The sequence below is a fragment of the Staurois parvus genome, unplaced genomic scaffold (assembly GCF_062004578.1).
Source record: "Staurois parvus isolate SC_StPar_1 unplaced genomic scaffold, SC_StPar_1.0 ptg000521l, whole genome shotgun sequence".
NCBI lineage: Eukaryota > Metazoa > Chordata > Amphibia > Anura > Ranidae > Staurois > Staurois parvus.
This window is the reverse complement of record NW_028318317.1, coordinates 224,132-247,103: the sequence shown is the minus strand read 5'-3', so window position 1 is coordinate 247,103 and position 22,972 is coordinate 224,132. Positions and strand designations below refer to the sequence as shown.

At 45.0% G+C, this 22,972-nt stretch overlaps 1 protein-coding gene across 1 annotated transcript in view; it reads right to left on the bottom strand.

Annotated features, from left to right (window-relative positions):
- The window catches only part of LCTL (lactase like), a 99,162-nt gene that overhangs the window by 18,211 nt on the left and 57,979 nt on the right, over nt 1-22,972 (bottom strand). Inside the window, exons 10-14 of the mRNA XM_089690196.1 lie at nt 17,914-18,075; nt 12,905-13,179; nt 12,596-12,722; nt 7,869-8,068; nt 3,120-3,183 (exon numbers count right to left, since the gene is read on the bottom strand). Of these exons, the coding sequence (XP_089546322.1) occupies nt 3,120-3,183; nt 7,869-8,068; nt 12,596-12,722; nt 12,905-13,179; nt 17,914-18,075 (828 nt within the window). The remainder of the gene's footprint in view (nt 1-3,119; nt 3,184-7,868; nt 8,069-12,595; nt 12,723-12,904; nt 13,180-17,913; nt 18,076-22,972) is intronic.

Below are 22,972 nucleotides of genomic sequence, written 5' to 3'. Positions count from 1 at the left end.
TTACAATCTGCCAAAGAGCACATTGACTGGCCTAAAGAGAAATGGCGCAACATTTTGTGGACTGATGAAAGTAAGATTGTTCTTTTTGGGTCTAGTGGGCGGAGACAGTTTGTCAGACGACCCCCAAACACTGAATTCAGGCCACAGTACACTGTGAAGACAGTGAAGCATGGTGGTGCAAGCATCATGATATGGGGATGTTTCTCATACTACGGTGTTGGGCCTATTTATCGCATACCAGAGATCATGGATCAGTTTGAATCCATCAGAATACTTGAAGAGGTCATGCTGCCTTATGCTGAAGAGGAAATGCCCTTGAAATGGGTGTTCCAACAAGACAACGACCCCAAACACACCAGTAAACGTGCAACATCTTGGTTCCAGACCAGCAAGATTGACATTATGGAGTGGCCAGCCCAATCCTCGGATCTTCATCCAATAGAAAACTTGTGGGGTGACATCAAAAATGCCGTTTCTGAGGCAAAACCAAGAAATAGAGAAGAACTGTGGAATGTGGTCCAATCATCCTGGGCTGGAATACCTGATCACAGGGGCCAGAAGTTGGGTGACTCCATGCAACACAGATGTACAGCAGTTCTCAGAAACAGTGCGACTACAACCAAATATTCATGAAGTCATTCAAAGGAAAGCAAAATCTTCAAACATTTCTCAGTTTATATAGTGAATATTGGAGTTTGTAAAGAAGAATACAAACACTGCGATTTTTTTGAACCGTCTAATATTCACTTTTCTTCAATTTTTTTAGAGGAACAACACAAATTTGATGTATTTTTCTTCATGTTTTGATTTGGAATAGAATGTGTCGTGTTCCCAATGCATTTGTGTGGATGGAAATAAAAGATATTAGAAGGATTTTCAGCTTTATTCACTTTTTTCAACACACTGCTATTATTTTGAACACAACTGTGTATATATATAATTATTTTTTTTTAAAATATACTGAATATGGCCAAAATTATAGCATTTCAAATATATGTCAATATATTTGGGAAGAATATTTTTAAGATATAGTTCAAATATGTTTTTCTTTAATGTGGGTTTTTATTAACTTTTATATAGGCTATTCAAATTTCACATGTTGGTAGAGTAACTCTTCTTCTATAGCAGGGATCTCCAAACGTTCTAAGCCACGGGTGTCAAACTGGGGACCCTCCAGTTGTCACCAAACTACAAGTCCCATGAGGCATTGCAAGACTGACAGTTACAAGCATGACTCCCAAAGGCAGAGGCATGATGGGACTTGTAACAGCTGGAGGGCCGCCAGATTGACACCCCTGTTCTAAGCAAAGGACCAGTTTATTGCCCATCAGGCTTTAGGAGTGCCAGACTTTGGTCAGTGAAGCAGAAAATGCCCCATGCTTGGTTTTAATATGAGGAATAGAGCTGCATTATTTATATCAGTGGGAGGAATGGGGCCCCATTGATGGTGTCAATGTAAAAAATTGGTGACAGTGGGAGGAATAGTGCTCCATCATTGGTATCAGTGGGAGGAATAGTGCCCCATCATTGGTATCAGTGGGAGGAATAGTGCCCCATCATTGGTGTCAGTGGGAGGAATAGTGCCCCATCATTGGTATCAGTGGGAGGAATAGTGCCCCATCATTGGTATCAGTGGGAGGAATAGTGCCCCATCATTGGTATCAGTGGGAGGAATAATGCCCCATCATTGGTGTCGGTGGGAGGAATAGTGTCCCATCATTGGTATCGGTGGGAGGAATAGTGCCCCATCATTGGCATCAGTGGGAGGAATAGTGCCCCATCATTGGTATCAGTGGGAGGAACGGTGCCCCATCATTGGTATCAGTGGGAGGAACGGTGCCCCATCATTGGTATCAGTGGGAGGAACGGTGCCCCATCATTGGTATCAGTGGGAGGAACGGTGCCCCATCATTGGTATCAGTGGGAGGAACGGTGCCCCATCATTGGTATCAGTGGGAGGAACGGTGCCCCATCACTGGTGTCAGTGGGAGGAACGGTGCCCCATCACTGGTGTCAGTGGGAGGAACGGTGCCCCATCACTGGTGTCAGTGGGAGGAACAGTGCCCCATCACTGGTGTCAGTGGGAGGAACAGTGCCCCATCACTGGTGTCAGTGGGAGGAATAGTGCCCCATCATTGGTATCAGTGGGATGAATAGTGTCCCATCATTGGTGTCAGTGGGAGGAATAGTGCCCCATCATTGGTGTCAGTGGGAGGAATGCTACTCATTATTTGTATCATTTGGAGTAATAGTGCCCCAGGGGCCAGAAAAAAGGCAAGCATAGGGCTGCATCGAGCCCCCGAGGCTGTACTTTGGAGACCTTTGTTCTACAGAAAGGTGGCTCTTTTCACTGCAGGTAAAAAATGCAGTCCAAAAAAAAAAAAGCAACGTGTTGTCACTGAGTTCTTGATGAAGGAAGGGTGCAGGCTGTCCAACATCCACAAAAGGCTACAGAATGTTTCCGGAGATTACATCGATGACAAGAATCACCAATGACAAAACATTGTTTACAGAGATGACACCATTGAGAAGAGCATTCTGTAACCTGTGAATGTCAGGCAGCTTGCACCCCTCCTTCATCAAGAACTCAGTGATGGCAAATTGCTTCTGCTTGGAATCCATTATTTACCTTCAGTGAAGAAGACAAAGTTACTATAAAGGATGTGTAATGCAGGCCATACATAGATCGAATTCCGAATGATTTTTCATCCGAAAATCGAAAACGTTCACTCGATAATCCGATGGCACCATGAATGATTTTGAAAATCGGCTGACCGAGTCATAAAGTTCACCTCGTATAACAGGCGAGACTTCTGTTCCTTCCAGGTCACGGCTCGTGCGCATGTTCTTTTTGTGAAAAACGATCATAGGATTTGACCATCATTGGGTCAAAAATCATTCGTTTTTCACAAATTTTCCAACATGTCCAATCACCGAAAAGGGGAGGAACCACGAAAATCGGCCGCTGCCATTGTGCCATTGACCTCACTAACAGAGCGAAAATCAGCCGATTGTTCTTAGGTCCGATTTTCGGACAATAAATCGGTCGGATTTCGACCCATGTATGGCCGGCATTACTCCACCAATATGTGAGACACACACAGCTCATATGCCCTTACCTGCAGCCAGGAGTTGGTTTGTGGTGGAGCAGGTTTCCGTCGATATTCGGTGCCAGGTTTCCACCTGATAAAAGTTAAGTCTTATTAAGTCGCATTGAAATTAATATTTCCAAATGTGGTTTTATTGCATCTGCAGTTTGGAAAATCCGTATTCTGAAGGTTTTTCACTCACTTTGCACAAGGAATTAACAAAAATGTGCGTATAAAATACAAAAAGTATGAATATAAAACGAGCACAAAAAACGTAACATTGAAAAATGTATGGAGTGACAAGGGGCCTTGTGCTTTTCATGATAATTGCGCAGAAACCATTTGCAACGGCCAGAGTGTGCGCCTGTCTGTGACACCATGCCCAGTGACAGTGCTACGAGATTTAAAATGAACATTCTAGATGGGGGGGACGGGACATAACACACCTGGTATAAAGGTACCCCTCTCTGCCAATCCCTCCACTCAGTGTCCTCCACCCCTCTCTGCCAATTCCTCCACTGGCCTCCACTCAGTGTCCTCCACCCCTCTCTGCCAATTCCTCCACTGGCCTCCACTCCGTGTCCTCCACCCCTCTCTGCCAATCCCTCCACTGGCCTCCATTCAGTGTCCTCCACCCCTCTCTGCCAATACCTCCACTGGCCTCCACTCAGTGTCCTCCACTACTCTCTGCCAATACCTCCGCTGGCCTCCATTCAGTGTCCTCCACCCCTCTCTGCCAATCCCTCCGCTGGCCTCCATTCAATGTCCTCCACCCCTCTTTGTCAATCCCTCCACTGGCCTCTATTCAGTGCCCTCCACCCCTCTATGCCAATCCTTCCACTGGCCTCCACTCAGTGTTCTCCACCCCTCTCTGCCAATATCTCCACTGGCCGCCACTCAATGTCATCAATCCCTCTCTGCCAATCCCTCCACTGGCCTCCACTCAGTGTTCTCCACCCCATCTCTGCCAATCCCTCCACTGGCTTCCACTCGCTCAACGAATAAAATTCAAAATGCTAACAACTTACAAAGCCATCCCCAACTCTGCTCCCAGCTACATCACCAACCTGGTCTCCAAATATCAACCAAACCGCTCTCTTCGATCCTCCCAAGACCTTCTGCTCTCTAGTTCCCGTGTCACCTCCCATGCTCGCCTCCATGACATCTCCCAAGCTTCTCCCATCCTATGGAATTCTCTACCCCAATCTGGCTGCCCCCTAAGCTATCCACCTTTAGACGATCCCTGAAAACCTTTCTCTTTAAAGAAGTCTATCCTGCTTCTACCTAGTAATCCGCCATTTATTTCCTTCATCAGCTCCCCCCCCCCCCCCACAGCTATTACCTTTTGTATCACTCAACCCTTCCTCCTAGATTGTAAGCTCTAACGAGCCGGGTCCTCTGCTTCCTCTTGTACCAAATTGTATTGTAACTGCAATGTCTGCCTTCATTTTGTAAAGCGCTGAGCAAACTGTTGGCGCTATATGAATCCTGTATAATAATAATAACTGTGTGATTGGCAAGCTCTCTGAAGGAGGGGACTCCTATATAGGGGGGGTTCTGGTGTGAAGTTAGTTTCCTCAAGGCAGTTCTGTACTTGTCCCAGGCTCAGGTGCCCCTTTTGTTAAGCAACATTAATGTTTTTTATGTTTTCGACTGGGGTGCCTCGAAATTTTGCATACTTTTTGAAGGCTGCCCTAACTGAAAAAGGTTGATGATCTCGTTTGCATGCCTAAATGTAAGTCCTGCTTTACTTTTATAGCTGCAAGCATCTTTAGGTGCCCACACCCTCTCAGGAATCAGTGGTCACTCTTCTGCTGGGTGACTGCAGAAGAAAATGTCGGAGGTTCTTCTGCTTCCTTAGTCACCTCATCTTCTGAGGCTTTTGGTTGGACATTGAAGAAGTAGCAGTGCATTGATGAGGTTATGACTGTGCTATGTTCAGTGTTAAGACTGACCACACTATGCAAAGCTCTAAAACCTTGACTAGCTTAGAGTGCTGGCCAAATATCAGTATATTACAGGAATCTACAGACAGATTCGGGTTTTAGACTACATTTTTGATTTATTAATTTTTAGGCTCCTTGCGTACTGGGTGTTTTAATAACACTGGTAACGTTCGCTGTGCAAAGTCACGTTAAAAACATGAGGTTTTTTTTAGTGTTTTAATTTGACATATAAAATATAATATATGATGCAGGAATTGATCATCTATTGCCTATAACATCATATAAAATTGATAGACCATAACTGTGCTTGTGATCATAAGTGAAATCTAATGGTGAGCAAACATCAATAAATATATACACATAAAACATTGTATCCCCCTGATGAAGTCACGTGACCCGGTGACGCAACGCGTAGGGGAGGGGCTCTGACGTCACGACGTTGTCTCGGATAAGCGCGGCGAGTATAGCAGAGACTGCAGGCCATGCTGACATTTTTTCTACTTGCTGCAAACGTAATCAATGTGAGTGGTATATTCAGCAGTAATAAAATACATCTTTAAAAAGGATAAGGCACCACGGTTTCTTTTTCCCTTATGTTATCCATCCGTGATACACTGGAGAGAGATTGATACAGGAGGAAGGAGACCCCTGGAGGGGAAAAAGGGAGATATCTATCCATCCATCCATTCCTGACAAGCATCACTCACATTCACTGCAGAGACCCCAGGTGGGTTAAGATCCAATTACAACCATCTATTTGCCATTCGGAAAACCCCATATAGGAGGATTATTTCATCAGTCCTGTAAGGACAAAAAGCCAGTTTTGCCTATTTTTTTAGGCAAAACTTAAGGTGAGCGCATATTAACCACTTCCAGACCGGACACTTTTACCTCCTTCCTGACCAGGGCCATTTTCAGCTTTCAGCGCTATCACACTTTGAATGACAATTGCGCGGTCATGCAACACTGTACCCAAATTAATTTTTTACCATTTTTTTGAGACAGATAAAGCTTTATTTTGGTGGTATTTATTCACCGCTGGGATTTTTATTTTTTTTGCTATGTAAATGAAAATGTCCAAAAATTTAGAAAAAAAGTGTTTTTTTAATAAAATTTTGTAAATAAATAATATTTCATCATAAATCTTTGCCAAAATTTATTCCGTTATCTTTTTAGTAAAAAAAAAAATCCAAATTTGTTTATAACCAAAAATTTAAATTTTTAAACATTTTATATATATATATATATATATATATATATGTATGTGTGTGTATATATTTTATTTTTTTTTTTTAATTTTTTTTTTTTTTTACATACTGTCACCCTCGCAATACAGTGTCACCATGGTGACACTGTACTACTTGTGGGGGGTGATTGAAGATTTTTTTTTTTTTACACTGATTGCTTTTACACCCATATAGGATGTAAAAGCAATAATTTCTTTCTCTCTGTCTGCATTCTTGCACTCATTGAAAAGTACTGAGTGAGCTGTGATTGGTCACAGCTTGTCACATGGTACAAGGTTGTTGTGAATAGCCTTGTACCATGTGACCTCAGTGATCATTCACAGATTTCACACGTAGTAAGCAATGATGTCAGAAGTGACATCTTGCTTACTACTTTGCATGTGATCACTGATTGGCCAATCAGTTATCACATGATCGGGACCTCGTACAGAGGTCCCGTCCGACGATCGGTGTTTCACTGTGTCCGGAGGACACAGCGGGCACCGGATCGCGGTGCTGCGCGCTCCGAGGGAGCGCGCACAAGCAGGGTGTGGGGAGGCCGTTTATAAACGGCCACCCAACCCTGCACTGCCACCGTCCGGCCGTTTATATGCAACGGCCGGTCGGGAAGTGGTTAAGACCACACTGCACTTGGATTGTGGGAGTAGTATTTCACCATTGCAATTCACATTGGAAGAGGACTTTTTTTATGTGTATATATTTATTGATTTTTGCTCACCATTAGATTTCACTTATGATCACAAGCACAGTTATGGTCTATCAATTTTATATGATGTTATAGGCAATAGATGATCAATTCCTGCATCATATATTATATTTTATATGTCATATTTCATTGTTTAATTTTCATTTATTTATTTTGTTTGATTTGGATATCATAACACTATTACAGATAATTTATATAGGAGCGCGGCACTATTAATACATTCATTTTTTAGTCACAGAACACTGTTTAATGAGTTGGTGTGAGTGCCAGCGAACCACAGGTGTATTACATTTTTGTTCGTCACAATCAATTGGAATATTTTAGATTCTCATCATAGTAGCTCACAAGTATATAAGTTTCTTTTTTTAGTGTTTTGCTGCTTTTTTTCCACGTTTTGTGTTTTCTAGAGTTTTTTTGCTCAAAAAAGTCAATTGACTGCATTTTGCAGCTTTTTCAGCATTAGAGCATTTTTACAGCTAAAAAACTCCTCTAGAAACCCGCTAGTCCTGGGTTTTTTCCAGCCAAAAAACGCCCCAGCCAAAAAATTACAGTCTCTGTGTGTATAGACATATTGGATAACATGCTGGGGGGTTTACTGGCTGTAGAAAAAAAACGTCAAAAGCCAAAAACAGTCGCTGTAAAAATGTCCCGTGTGCATAAGGACTTAAGATTACAGATATGGTTTTGATTTAGTTCGATGTGACATTTAAATAAACTATTGCCTAAAACTGCAATATGTTGTGGTTCATAGTATATAATATAACATTTTTATATTATCAAAATATTATTATTATTATTATACAGTATTTATAAAGTGCCAATAGTTCGCTCAGCGCTGTACGTTACACCAGTTATTTTTTTTTGTAGAGATTGGTCTTACCTCTCGGACATTAGGGAAGCCGTTGGCTCTTACAATCTTTTTGTAGAACTGAACCGATGCTTTCGGATAACGAGGCTTGTTCTTGCTTTTAAATTCCACAAAGTAGAGTCCAAATCTTTCTGAAAAGCCTTCATCCCACTCAAATTTATCCATCAGAGACCAAGCTGTGTATCCCTGGATGTGAACCCCGTCCTTTATAGCTGCCATAGAGGGAGAAATGTCAATGAGCACTATGCTGGAACACCAGTCTCTTGGTATTTATGTAACAGTAGATAAATATTGGCGCTGGAGAGGTAAAAGATTTACTTAAAAGTCCAAATGCTTTATAAAAGTCCAACTTGTGAGTGGAAGGGATGGAATGGGGAACGGGCTGTAGAGAGTTCCAATAAGGTATGGACAACGGACAGCAACATCAGTGGCAGCACCCGAAGAGTAAAGCTGGACTCTGTAGGCAAGGGAAGAGAAGAGAGGGGCGCCAGACTAAGTGCAGCATTAAGGGCTCATGTACACTGCAGCTGATAAACTCACGTTTTAGGAGCTTTCCTGCGTTTTTTTCAGCAGCCCCTGAACTCTCCCTAATGTTTTCCTATGTGTCCATGTACACATCTTCGTTTACAGGCAATTGAGTTTTTAGTAATTTTTTTGAACACAACAAACTTGCGTTCAGACGTCGATTTTATCAGCGTTTCAAACACAAAACGCTTGTAAAATGCGGAAAATCGCGTTTTATAAGCATTTGCGCTTGAAAATTTTTTTTTAACTCTTCCAGTTGCCAATACTGTCCAGAGCCTTCTTTCATCATGAAAAATGCATGCAAAGCGTTTAGAAGGTACTCAGATGGACAAAACACTGAACACAGGATGTTCCTACCAAGCTTGTCACACATTGTAATGACCATTCACACCTCAGACCTCTCCCACCCTTGGAAACAAAAGATATGTTAATGACCATTCACACCTCAGACCTCTCCCACCCTTGGAAACAAAAGATATGTTAATGACCATTCACACCGCAGACCTCTCCCACCCTTGGAAACAACCGATATGTTAATGACCATTCACACCTCAGACCTCTCCCACCCTTGGAAACAACCGATATGTTAATGACCATTCACACCTCAAACCTCTCCCACCTTTGGAAACAAAAGATATGTTAATGACCATTCACACCTCAGACCTCTCCCACCCTTGGAAACAAAAGATATGTTAATGACCATTCACACCTCAGACCTCTCCCACCCTTGGAAACAAAAGATATGTTAATGACCATTCACACCTCAGACCTCTCCCACCCTTGGAAATAACGGATATGTTATTGACCATTCACACCTCAAATTCCTCATGAAGACCCCCTGCCAGGTGACCATAATGACTCCCACCACCAGACACCTTTCCCACCCTTGGAAACAAAAGATATGTTAATGACCATTCACACCTCAGACCTCTCCCACCCTTGGAAATAACGGATATGTTATTGACCATTCACACCTCAAATTCCTCATGAAGACCCCCTGCCAGGTGACCATAATGACTCCCACCACCAGACACCTTTCCCACCCTTGGAAACAAAAGAAATGTCAATGAGCAACTCACACCTTAGCTAATGTCAACACATACTGCTGTCTCTGCTTCTACTCTCTGTATTCCTCTGAAATAGTTAATAATTTACCACTTTACAGTGCATTTTGGGCATTTGGGAGGTTCTCCTGTGCTTATCTTTAAGAAACGCTTCTAAACGCATTATGCAAATGCGGCTAAACAGACGTTTTTTAACCTACGTTTCCCAGCAGTTAGTTTCCATAATTCAGAAGTGTCCCGTGTACATGGGGCCTAAAAGGTAAGTTTTATTGCAAGGTAAAAACAATGGCAACTCACTAGAAGTGAATTTAGCAGGAGTGTGTATGCAGGAGCTGACAGCTGGAACGGATCTCCTGTGGGGGTCCAGGAGATCCGTTCCAGCTGTCAGCTCCTGCATACACACTCCTGCTCTCTCTCCATCGGCTCCTGGGACCCCCCGCAGGAACCACGTCCAGGGTGACCTGCCTAATCTAACTTCACTTCTAGTGAGTTGCCATTGTTTTTACCTTGCAATAAAACTTACCTTTTAATGCTGAGAGAACATGTCCATCCCCCCAAAGGTTGGGAACAAAACAAGAAACACTTTAATAGGCTGTCCTTCAACACAGTCCATCAGTATTTGTGTTTCCTCTAGTCCTGAGGAAGTTCAAGGAAGAGAAAACAGCTAATCATGGTGGCTCCTCAATTGACCTAAAGGCCTCGGTTCTCAAGTCTTTTTAATTTTGCAGAAGACCCTCACTAGATGCTTCCTATCAGGTAGGATCTTCTCTTTCAGGATGCAGAAACCAAGGGGTTTTCGCACTGAGTAATCAAGAACCCCCTTTTCTAGCAGGAAAAGGGTTACCAGACCCATTTATGAGAAAATGTGGAAGGTGTTCTCTTTGGTGTCAGGACAAGGGGATATCCAGGAGAATTCCTTCTATGTTACTTTTCTGCAAGACATTGTTTTTACCTTGCAGTAAAACTTACCTTTTAATGCTGCACTTAGTCTGGCGCCCCGCTATTCTCTTTCCTGGTATTATTTTAAAATGTCTCTCATTTTATTACTACGCGTTTATACATTTAGCAAAAAAAAAGTCCTATGAGGCTACATATTGGTGGTTGTTTGGCATGTTGCAGGCTATAGCAAAGGTCCATTTAAAGTATTGTTGCTGGCAGAGAGCCACAATACAACACATTTTATCAGGTAGGTATCATATGGCTTTGCACCTCCTGTAGTTTATATTGGGCTGGGTCCATATAGTAGAGAGATAACTCTCTCCACTGGACGTTCCAGTGTTTACTTCATACTGCATCTTCATTTTACAGTTTGTACCAATTGTAAAAGGTTGCAGTATGGAGGCAACAATGTCCCAAGCAGTGTAGCTTGCATTACACTGCAGTACGCACTCTGGCTGGAGCACAGGCCAGTCGTTACGACTTTGGCAAACCAGATTAAATGTTGTTGCATTATTACTACTCAATGAATAATTCTTTTCTATCTTGATGTCCCTTTAAAGAACTAGGTTAGGGTTTAAAATTGTTGTAAATTTTACTGGTTACAGTATAGCCTCCATTAAGCAAGTTGTATACGAAAGTCCTGAAGATCCTTTGTTATTACAATCTGAACTGGGAAGTTTTCATACTTATTTTTCTTCAGTTATCTTTCCAGGACAGCATGTGAGAGAGCATGACTCCAGACCTTCTGGAGACGGGACACAGCAGTGTGCTGATGGAGAGACCCTGATCTGCCCCATCTTGCAGACAAGTCAACATAGACAACACAGAAGGAATTCTCATGGATATTATTATTATTATTATTATACAGTATTTATAAAGCGCCAATAGTTCTCTCAGTGCTGTACATTACAAAGGAAGACAGAACATGTGACAGAACAATACCAATACAATGCAAAACATGAGGGGATTGAGGGCCCTGCTCCTTGGAGTTTACAATCTAGGAGGGAGGGGATAGTGGTACAGGAGGAGATAGCTGTGGGGGATGGAGTGGTAGGAAGAGTGGAGGAGGTCGGCAAGTTAGCAGGGGGTGGGGTAGGCTTCCCTGAAGAGATGGGTTTTCAGGGTGCGCCTAAAGGAGAGGAGAGTAGGTGATAATCTGATGGGTTGGGGCAGGGAGTTCCAGAGGATGGGTGACACCCTGGAGAAGTCCTGGAGGCGGGCATGGGAGGAGGAGACCAGGGAACTAGAGAGAAGGAGGTCTTGTGAGGAGCGGAGTGTGCGTGTTGGGCGGTACTTGGATATTAGGTCAGTGATGTAGTTCGGGGCAGTATGGTGGACGGCTTTGTACGTCAGTGTTAGGATTTTGAATTTGATCCGTTGCGCAATCGGAAGCCAGTGGAGGGATTGGCAGAGGGGGGTGGCGGAGACGGAGCGGTTGGAAAGGTGAATGAGTCTGGCAGCCGTATTCAGGATCGACTGAAGCGGGGATAGCCAGCGGCGAGGCAGGCCAGTGAGGAGGGAGTTGCAATAGTCGAGTCGTGATATGATGAGGGAGTGGATGAGCTGTTTGGTGGTTTCTGGGGTTAGGAACGTGCGGATTTTGGCGATGTTGCGGAGGTGGAGTCTATCCCCTTGTCCTGACACCAAAGAGAACACCTTCCACATTTTCTCTTAAATGGCTCTGGTGATCCTTTTCCTTCCTAGAAAAGGGGGTTCTTGATTACCCAGTCCGAAAGCCCTTGGTTTCTGTACCCTGAAAGAGAAGATCCTACCTGACAGGAAGCATCTAGTGAGGGTCTTCTGCAAAATTAAAAAGACTGGAGAACCGAGGCCTTTAGGGCAACTGAGGAGCCACCATGATTAGCTCTGTTTTCTCTTCCTTGAACTTCCTCAGGACTAGAGGAAACACAAATACTGATGGATTGTGTTGAAGGACAGCCTATTAAAGTGTTTCTTGTTTTGTTGCCTACCTTCAGGGGGTGTAGTCATGTTCTCTCATGTTCTGTCCTGGAAACAGTTACTGATAAGCCCAACTCTGATTTGCCTGCCTACTTACTCAACACTTGATCTCTTAAGTAAGTAATTCAGAAAAACAGTTTTTTCAATAAATAATTTCATTTGTAATGACTTGATTTTTATTGGGCCTGTTTATAAATGTGAAAAGGACATGAGATGTTAGTTACTTGTAGCATCCCAACGTTCACCACTCACCTTTTAACATCTCATTGATGTAGCCTTTGAGGTACTGAATCCTCCATTCATCACACAGCTGAGCACAATGCATCTTCTCTGACACCCCGTTCTCTGTTACCAGCACCATTGGGTTTCCATACTGGGTCTAAGGAAAGCGTATGCATTACATCTGAATGGAGTTACTAACAAAAAATCAGTTATAGTGTGCCTTTGTCAATGAATTGTGCTTATCCCTCCCCTGCCCGTGTAAGACATTAAACCATATTCCCACAATAAAATGAAACTGAGTTGGTGTTTAGTGAGAAGTTTTTACCTCCAGGAAGTTACCTTGACAAAATTAAGCAGCCTCCGGAAACCCCACGGGACAGAGTATAGCCATTTTGACTCTGGCTCAGGCCAGTTGGGGTCCACCAGCTCTCTCAGGTCCCTGTCGGTGAAGTAGCTGGGCCCCTGAGTAGATGGGAAGTTCCTGATTGTGATGTATCTGGTGGTGAAGTGGCCAACCCCAAGAAAGTCACTTGTGCCTTTAATGAAACCTTTCTCTTGAGAGCTGAAGGTTGGGAGTCTGGACATTCCTAAACCCTGCTGAGCACTCTTCTGGCCTTAAAGCAGAAGACAGTTTGCATATTACTTTATGGCTGAGACAAAAAAATACACATGTGCTTGTTGATTTTAAGAGAACTTTTTGAAATGCTATAGGACAACCACTGCTGTAGACTAGGGTTACAATACTGTATATATCGTATTTGCAGACAATAATCTAAGCCTGTGATCATCACCTAACACAATTCATTCTGCTAAACCAAAAGATGCAACAGGCAGACTAGTAATATCTTTAGAGGTGAGTGGGGGAAGGGAGCGCTAAAGGGCATCTACCCTGTGTGCCTTTGGGGATGGACCATCAGCAATGGGGGTTAGTAGAAGGTCCATGTGGAGGTGGTGTCTAAGTCCATCTGTAGTGGGGGGCTTGTAGTAGTATGAACTTGTCCGAGGAGGCAGCCGGCTGTAAGAGCTTGTAGATACTCCTAATGCAGGTAGAAAAGAGAGACGGCAGCGCCACTCTAAGTGTAGACGGTTAAAATCAGGCAGATTTCATGGTAAAATTGCACTCAGATACAGTCATGGCCGAAATTGTTGGCACCCTTGATATTTCTCCAGGAAATCATGTATTTCTCACGAAACGTATTGCATTAACACATGTTTTGCTATACACATGTTTATTCCCTTTGTGTGTATTGGGACAAAACAAAAAAAGGGAGGAAAGAAAGCAAATTCGACATAATGTCACACAAACCTCCAAAAATGGGCTGGACAAAAGTATTGGCACCCTTTCACAACTGCGGATAAATAAGAATGTTACAAGCATGTGATGCTCCTGTAAACTCACCTGGGGCAAGTAACAGGTGTGGGCAATATAGAAATCACACCTGAAAGCAGATAAAAAGGAGAGACGTTCACTTAACCTTTGCATTGTGTGTCTGTCTGTGCCACACTAAGCATGGACAACAGAAAGAGGAGACGAGAACTGTCTGAGGACCTGAGAACCAAAATTGTGGCAAAATATCAACAATCTCAAGGTTACAAGTCCATCTCCAGAGAACTAGATTTGCCTTTGTCCACAGTGCGCAACATTATCAAGAAGTTTGCAACCCATGGCACTGTAGCTAATCTCCCTGGTCGTGGACGGATGAGGAAAATTGATGAAAGATTGCAACGCAGAATAGTCCGGATGGTGGATAAGCAGCCCCAAACATGTTCCAAAGACATTCAAGCTGTCCTGCAGGCTCAGGGAGCATCAGTGTCAGCGCGAACTATCCGTCGACATTTAAATGAAATGAAACGCTATGGCAGGAGACCCAGGAGGACCCCACTGCTGACACAGAGACATAAAAAAGCAAGACTACAGTTTGCCAAAATGTACTTGAGTAAGCCAAAAGCCTTCTGGGAAAACGTCTTGTGGACAGATGAGACCAAGATAGAGCTTTTCGGTAAAGCACATCATTCTACTGTTTACCGAAAACGGAATGAGGCCTACAAAGAACAAAACACAGTACCTACGGTAAAATATGGTGGAGGTTCAATGATGTTTTGGGGTTGTTTTGCTGCCTCTGGCACTGGGTGCCTTGACTGTGTGCAAGGCATCATGAAATCTGAGGATTACCAAAGGATTTTGGGTCGCACTGTAGGGCCCAGTGTCAGAAAGCTGGGTTTGCGTCCAAGATCCTGGGTCTTCCAGCAGGACAATGACCCCAAACATACGTCAAAAAGCACTCAGAAATGGATGGCAAAGAAGCGCTGGAGAGTTCTGAAGTGGCCAGCAATGAGCCCAGATCTAAATCCCATTGAACACCTGTGGAGAGATCTTAAAATTGCTGTTGGGAAAAGGTGTCCTTCCAATAAGAGAGACCTGGAGCTGTTTGCAAAGGAAGAGTGGTCCAAAATTCCGGGTGAGAGGTGTCAGAAGCTTATTGATGGTTATAGGAAGCGACTGATTTCAGTTATGTTTTCCAAAGGGTGTGCAACCAAATATTAAGTTAAGGGTGCCAATACTTTTGTCCAGCCCATTTTTGGGGTTTTGTGTGACATTATGTCATATTTGCTTTTCTGCCTCTGTTTTATATTTGTTCCAATACATACAAAGGGAATAAACATGTGTATAGCAAAACATGTGTTAATGCAATACCTTTTTTGTGTGAAATACTTGATTTTCAGGAAAAATATCAAGGGTGCCAACAATTTCGGCCATGACTGTAGGTAACAGGTAGACATGTCAAATGATGGAGGTCCAGTGGGAGCATCAGATCCTTTGGCAGCGCTCTGGCTCGCAGGGATGATGTCACCGCGTGAACCGGGTTTCCAAGATGGCGTGCATTCGGAGCATGCTCACTCCTTCATCAGGTCGAAGTTCAGCCTGATGGAGTGAGCATGCTCCGAACCTGCGCCATCTTGGAAACCCAGTCCATGTGGTGACATCATCCCTGCGAGCCTCCCTGCGCCCCTCTGCTACTAAGTGAGTCCTGGACACCACCGGAGCAGCGGGAAAACACCCAGAGCATGGCCAAAGGACCTGCTCCCACTGGACCTCCATTACTTGACATGCCTACCTGTTACCTATCTATGTGAGTGCAATTTTACCATTAAATCTGCCTGATTTTAACCGTCTACACTTAGAGTGGTGCTGCTGCTGTCTCTCTTTTCTTCTAGTAATATCTTTAGTACCATTGAACCCCAGAAAAAGCTGCTCTTTTTTGGGGGGAAAGTAGTAGATTTAAATTCTCTTGCCTCCATAATTTACTTTTTCCCCTATCTATTCATATACTTCATTGAATTCTCTCTGGTAAATGAGTTGGTATGAAACTACTACTGCTAATAACTAAAGCAGGATATCGCAGCTGGGGTTCCGCTGTGATCCACTGTTGCTGCAAAAGTATCTCCGCTCCACAATGGATTCAATGCCCTGCTTGATTGTTTTGTTGAGTACAACCAAGCAGGTTGATATCTCCCAATGGTACTGTTAGATTTCGTGTTCCTATGTTGCCAAACAATGGCATGGGTTGAGAGGAGCATTCCACACAGAGCTGGCAGCATAGGACAGAATGACTGCTCCTGTGTCAGGGTCAGGCTTGGGGACTAGTAGCTATAGCAGTAGAGATGCTCCCACTGACTAGCAGGGTGCGTATACAGGCAGGTCACCCTGGCAGATGATGTAGGCCCACTTTAGGTGCAGGGTCTTAGCATTAACTGGTTCACCAGAGCTCCTGATGGTTTAGATGGGGTTTTCTGCGTTAGTAAGGTTGTTGTCCTTAGGATCACCCCACTAGGAGGTAAGCAAGCCGGGGTCCAGTAGTAGATATAGCAGGTAGGGATCAAGAAGAAGCATAGTCAGTAAACAAGCCAAAGGTCGGTAACAAGTGGTTGCAGGTAGGGATCAAGCAGAAGCATTGTTAGGGATCCGGGTATGACCAGAAATGTGTGGGAACACAAGCGTAGTCAGGGCTGGAGAGGTGGAATGGTCAGGCGGGCCATAAGGTACTGTCAGGCACCACCCGGCGGGATCTCTAGTGACCCACAGAACGGGATTCCCCAGGGCGCGGAGTCTAAGCCCCAGTCTGCCTTTTCACCAGAGCCCCTGGTGGGGATGGACTTGGCGCAGGACTGAGACCAGGTCACGGCCCCTGAGTGCACCCAACTGTGGTAGAGGGGTCCGCCGAGGGTATGTACCGGGGGAAAGCCTGATGTGAAGGGGCTGGCAGGTTTGGACAGTAGTGACTGGATCTGTGCGGGATGGATGAATCGTCTGGGTAGCGTCAGGCAGGCCAGGTCAGCAACGTGTGGGCAGTGAGGTACCGGAGGAGCAGGCAGAGAATAGTCACGGTCGCAAGCCGGGTTCAGTAACTCACGGGCAGCGCGGTACAGAGGATCAGGCAGAAGGATGGTCAGGCAAGCCAGGGGTTCAACAGGAGACGGTCAGCAGAGGTCAGGATCAAAGCAGGGTCAGCAACTAGGCAGAAACACAGGATACCAGGTACAGGGGCTCATGGGAAACATACACCAAGGCCCTGACTGCAGGTCTGGCCATTCCTTAAATACACCTCCTGCAATCAGCTTCAGGTGATGGCTGATTGCAGGAGTGAGCTTCTGGTTGCTGAGAGCACCCGCTGGCCAGCCCTGGTACTGCAGCCCACAGGGCAGGTGAGTCCCACCACCAGTGGTGAATCCATTCCTGACAAGCATAGTCAGTAAACAAGCCAAAGGTCGGTAACAAGTGGTTCCAGGATGGGATCAAGCAGAAGTGTAGTCGGGGAACAAGCCAAAGCACTAGCAATTGCCGCAAGTGCCATTTCTCTTTTTATAGCTTTTTTTTGGGGATGCAATAACAAAATATGGGCTTGAATGATATTCCTAAATGCAGACCAACCTGACCTATTCACTAAAATGGTGAAATTGTATAGCAACTCACCATTATTGTATGACATACTTAAGAATCTTCTCTCCCTGCATCTGATCCCCCCCCCCCCCCATTACTGATACTGTGCCTTGTTCTGTCCTCTGTGTGGAGGCGGTCATTTTCATAGAGGCAGGGTTTTGCTTTCTCATGTCAGAGCCTCCAGCAAGGAGAACATTGAGAAGCACAGGAGTGCCTAGGCACCTTCAAATACCAGGAAGTACATTGAAGTACCAAGAAGTGTTATTTTTCAAGAGCAAATCAAGACAACATAAACATTTTGTTACAGTTCTGCTAAGACACAACAAACCTTTCCAGATGTTCCCTATAACATAGCGAATCTATAGGCTTTGACCTCTGGTCCACTTTAAGTAGGAATTGTCTCACTTACCTATATATTCTTTCATGATCTGTGGGTAGTCTCCATTGTAAAGAGGATTAGCAAACCATCCAAAATTAAATTGAACAAATCTCTCGGCAGCTTCAATATCTTTCTGACTGGAGATATCCACAGGTTCACCCCATTCTGTAGTCAAAGAGATTCCCACCATTCCTAAAGATGAGAAATTTCCACAAACATTGCACTCCACAAGAAACTACGCTGTACATTTGTATCAGAAAGTTATACTTTTACACATATATTTATTTTTCAAATATTTTATTTAAATTAAAGAAGAATTCCAGACATGGTGTATTTTCACATAGTTTCATGTTCCAGCTTAGACCAATGTACCTATGTATAATATGCCATACCAGGCCAATGGCCCTGGAAGCTGGAAATCACTGTAGGCACCGCTACTCCACCACTACTCCAGTGATCTCCCCTACCTTCTGCGTCCTGTGCTGAGCAGCCAACCTGATGGATTGTAATCACAGGAGGTCAACTGCTCAGCATGGGCATCTTTCAGGGAATGCTTTGCATTTTCTAAATGAATGCAAAGAGTTGGAGGTAGAGAGTGTGATGTCACCCGTCTACACAAACCGCAGCAGTAGTAAGATGCTCCGCCTCCGGGGTTCTCCCTTAACCCCTTCAGAGTGCTAGAAGAGCGCCAGGGAAAGTTGAGGGGGGAGATGTTGCCATTCTGATTGTAGATTTAGTGCAGTGATAGAGTGCCAGAACAGGTAAGATCTGTGACAGCAGCTTTCCTGCTCTGCTTGAGGAGACCATCTTTGTATTATACATTACTGCACCCTGTGCTGCGCCCTCCCGACTGCTGTACTGTATGTCTTGGCACTCCTGTATGATGCCATTCTGTTCCCTCTGAATTGTGCTCTCCTGCCCCCTCTTTACAGTGCTCTCCTGATCCGACTATTGTGCCCTCCTGCCCCCTCTGTGCAATGCTCTCCTGATCCGACTATTGTGCCCTCCTGCCCCCTCTGTGCAATGCTCTCCTGATCCCAGTATTGTGCCCTCCTTCCCCCTCTGTACAATGCTCTCCTGATCCCAGTATTGTGCCCTCCTGCCCCCTATGTACAATGCTCTCCTGATCCCAGTATTGTGCCCTCCTGCCCCCTCTGTACAATGCTCTCCTGATCCGACTATTGTGCCCTCCTGCCCCCTCTGTACCATGCTCTCCTGATCCCAGTATTGTGCCCTCCTTCCCCCTCTGTACAATGCTCTCCTGATCCCAGTATTGTGCCCTCCTGCCCCCTATGTACAATGCTCTCCTGATCCCAGTATTGTGCCCTCCTGCTCCCTCTGTACAATGCTCTCCTGATCCCAGTATTGTGCCCTCCTGCCCCCTCTGTACAATGCTCTCCTGATCCCAGTATTGTGCCCTCCTTCCCCCTCTGTACAATGCTCCCCTGATCCCAGTATTGTGCCCTCCTGCTCCCTCTGTACAATGCTCTTCTGATCCCAGTATTGTGCCCTCCTGCCCCCTCTGTACAGTGCTCCCCTGATCCCAGTATTGTGCCCTCCTGCCCCCTCTGTACAGTGCTCCCCTGATCCCAGTATTGTGCCCTCCTGCCCCCTCTGTACAATGCTCTCCTGATCCCAGTATTGTGCCCTCCTGCCCCCTCTGTACAATGCTCGCCTGATCCCAATATTGTACCCTCCTGCCCCCTCTGTACCGTGCTCTCCTGATCCCAGTATTGTGCCCTCCTGCCCCCTCTGTACCGTGCTCTCCTGATCCCAGTATTGTGCCCTCCTGCCCCCTCTATACCGTGCTCTCCTGATCCCAGTATTGTGCCCTCCTGCCCCCTCTGTACAGTGCTCCCCTGATCCCAGTACTGTGCCCTCCTGCCCCCTCTGTACCGTGCTCTCCTGATCCCATTATTGTGCCCTCCTGCCCCTTCTGTACAGTGCTCTCCTGATCCCAGTATTGTGCCCTCCTGCCCCCTCTGTACCATGCTCTCCTGATCCCAGTATTGTGCCCTCCTGCCCCCTCTGTACCGTGCTCTCCTGATCCCAGTATTGTGCCCTCCTGCCCCCTCTGTACAATGCTCCCCTGATCCCAGTATTGTGCCCTCCTGCCCCCTCTGTACAATGCTCCCCTGATCCCAGTATTGTGCCCTCCTGCCCCCTCTGTGCAGTGCTCTCCTGATCCCAGTATTGTGCCCTCCTGCCCCCTCTGTACCATGGTCTCCTGATCCCAGTATTGTGCCCTCCTGCCCCCTCTGTGCAGTGCTCTCCTGATCCCAGTATTGTGCCCTCCTGCCCCCTCTGTACCATGGTCTCCTGATCCCAGTATTGTGCCCTCCCGCCCCCTCTGTACAGTTCTCTCCTGATCCCAGTATTGTGCCCCCTTGCTCCCTTTGTACTGTGCCCTTCTGATTCCCATATATGGTACATCCTGCCCCCCACTGTGCCTTCTTGTCCCCTATACACAAATTTCTACATAAATTAACCTATTCCCCTCCAACCATCCTTTCACCCCCCCCCCCCCAGTTCCATTACCCCTGTCCATATACCATATTCTTTATTTCTAAATCCTCCTATAATTTTCTGTCTGTATGTCCCTTCTATCATATATCCACTCTCTTTCTTTTACTCAACCCCCCCCCCCACAGCTATTCTATCGTACACTCTGAGCTTTTCACCTTATACTCCTACCACTACCACTAGCTTTTGGATATTTAAAAGTCAAAACCATCTACTCCACGTTTTCCTACATTTTTCCATTTTATGCTCCTCCATATGGTATAACGCCTTCATCCTGTTTATATATTCGACTCTGTTTATCCAATCTTTTATTTTTGGGGGCTCTGGTAATTGCCAGAACTTGGGACTAAGACCCTTAGCCGAACTAATTACAGAAAAGGAAATAAGTATTTGCTCCCCTGCTGAATTTGAATGTTTGCACACTCACAAAGAAATGATCAGTCTACAAATCGAATGTTCAGTGTATTGTAATACTGTGAGACAGAATAGCAACAAAAAATTCAAAAGAAATGCATGTCTAACAAATGATGACTGATCTGCATGTTTATGAGGGAAATAAGGATTTGATCCCCTTCACAAAACATGACTTAATACTTGGTGGTAAATCCCTTGTTAGCAATCACAGAGGTCAGACGTTTCCTGGAGTTGGCCACCAGGTTTGCACACATCTCAGGAGGGATTTTGACCCACTCCTCTTGGCAGATCCTCTCCAAATCATTAAGGTTTGGTGGCTGATGTTTTGCAACTCAAACTTTCAGCTCCTTCCACAGATTTTCAATCGGATGAAGGTCTGGAGACTGGCTAGGCCACTTGAGGACCTTAATGTGTTTTGTCTGGAGCCACTCCTTTGTTGCCTTGGCCATGTGTTTTGGGTCATTGTCATGCTGGAACACCCATCCACGACCCATTTCCAATGCCCTGGCTGAGGGAAGAAGGTTCTCACCCAAGATTTGAGGGTACATTGCCCCTTCCATCGTCCCTTTGATGCGGTGCAGTTGTCCTGTTCCCTCAGCAGAAAAACACCCTCAAAGCAGAATGTTTCCACCACCATGTTTGACAGTTGGGATGGTGTTCTTGGGGTCATAGGCAGCATTCCTCCTCCTTCAAACACGGCGAGTTGAGTTGATGCCAAAGAGCTGGATTTTGGTCTCATATGACCACAACACTTTCCACCAGTCCTCCTCTGCATCATTCAGATGTTCAGTGGCAGACTTCAGATGGGCCTGGACATGTGCTTTCTTGAGCAGAGGGGCCTTGCAGGCACTGCAGGATTTCAGTCCTTGTCGGCGTAGTGTGTTACCAATTGTTTTCTTGGTGACTGTGGTCCCAGCTGCCTGGAGATCATTGACAAGATCCTCACGTGTAGTTCTGGGATGATTCCTCACTGTTCTCATGATCACTGACACTCCACGAGGTGAGATCTTGCATCGTGCACCAGACCTAGGGAGACTGACAGTTGTTTTGTGTTTCTTCCATTTGTGAATGATTGCACCAACTGTTGTCACCTTCTCACCAAGCTGCTTGGCCATAGTTTGGTAGCCCAGTCCAGCCTTTTGTAGGTCTACAATCTTGTCCCTGACATCCTTGGACAGCTCTTTGGTCTTTGCCATGGTGGAGAGTTTGGAATCTGATTGTTTGATTGGTTCTGTGGACAGGTGTCTTTTATACAGGTAACAAAATGAGATTAGCAGCACTCCCTTTAATAGACTGCTTCTAATCTCAGCTTGTTACCTGTATGAAAGACACCTGGTAGCCAGAAATCCTGCTGAATGATAGGGGATCAAATACTTATTTCCCTCATGAACATGTAAATCAGTGCATCCTTTGTTAGACATGCATTGCTTTTGAATTTTTTGTTGCTATTCTGTCTCTCAGTGTTACAATACACCGAACATTCAATTTTTAGACCAATCATTTCTTTGTGAGTGGGCGAACATTCAACATCAGCAGGGGAGCAAATCTGCATTTCCTCCGCTGTAGATGATAAAATACACTATTTTTTTATATAGTTTCACTGAAATCTCAGAATTATGAAATAAACACACCCACGGGTCCTTCTGTGTAGTGATCCCTAGTATCTCCTGAATATATTGGATCATTTCCTGCCAGTACTTCTGTATTTTGGGACATTCCCACCATGTGTGTGCCATTGTTCTCTTATTCCCACACCCCCTCCAACATAAAGGTGAGACATCTGATTGTTGTTTATGTGCCACGCTCTGTGTAATATACCATCTCGCCAAACATTTATAGTTCATTTCAGCTGTGCTCATATTCATCACCTCGTGTGTTAATTTAAATATTTTATTCAGTTTCTCGTGCCTCTCGTTCTTTCTGCAGCCGCTGTTGTAGCAGTTGCTGCTGCTTTTCTAGATACGGTTTTATAAAGCTGTTCTGTCCCATTTCTTCACCCATCTGAGAATTTGGCTGGAACCCAGTATGAGGAGTAGAATGTTTCTGGAGGTTTTCCAGCATCAGTGCCCCTTTTAACCATTTCCCGTCTGGCCCATGTATATAAACGGCCAGACGGTGGCAGTGCAGGGTCGGGTGGCCATTTATAAACCGC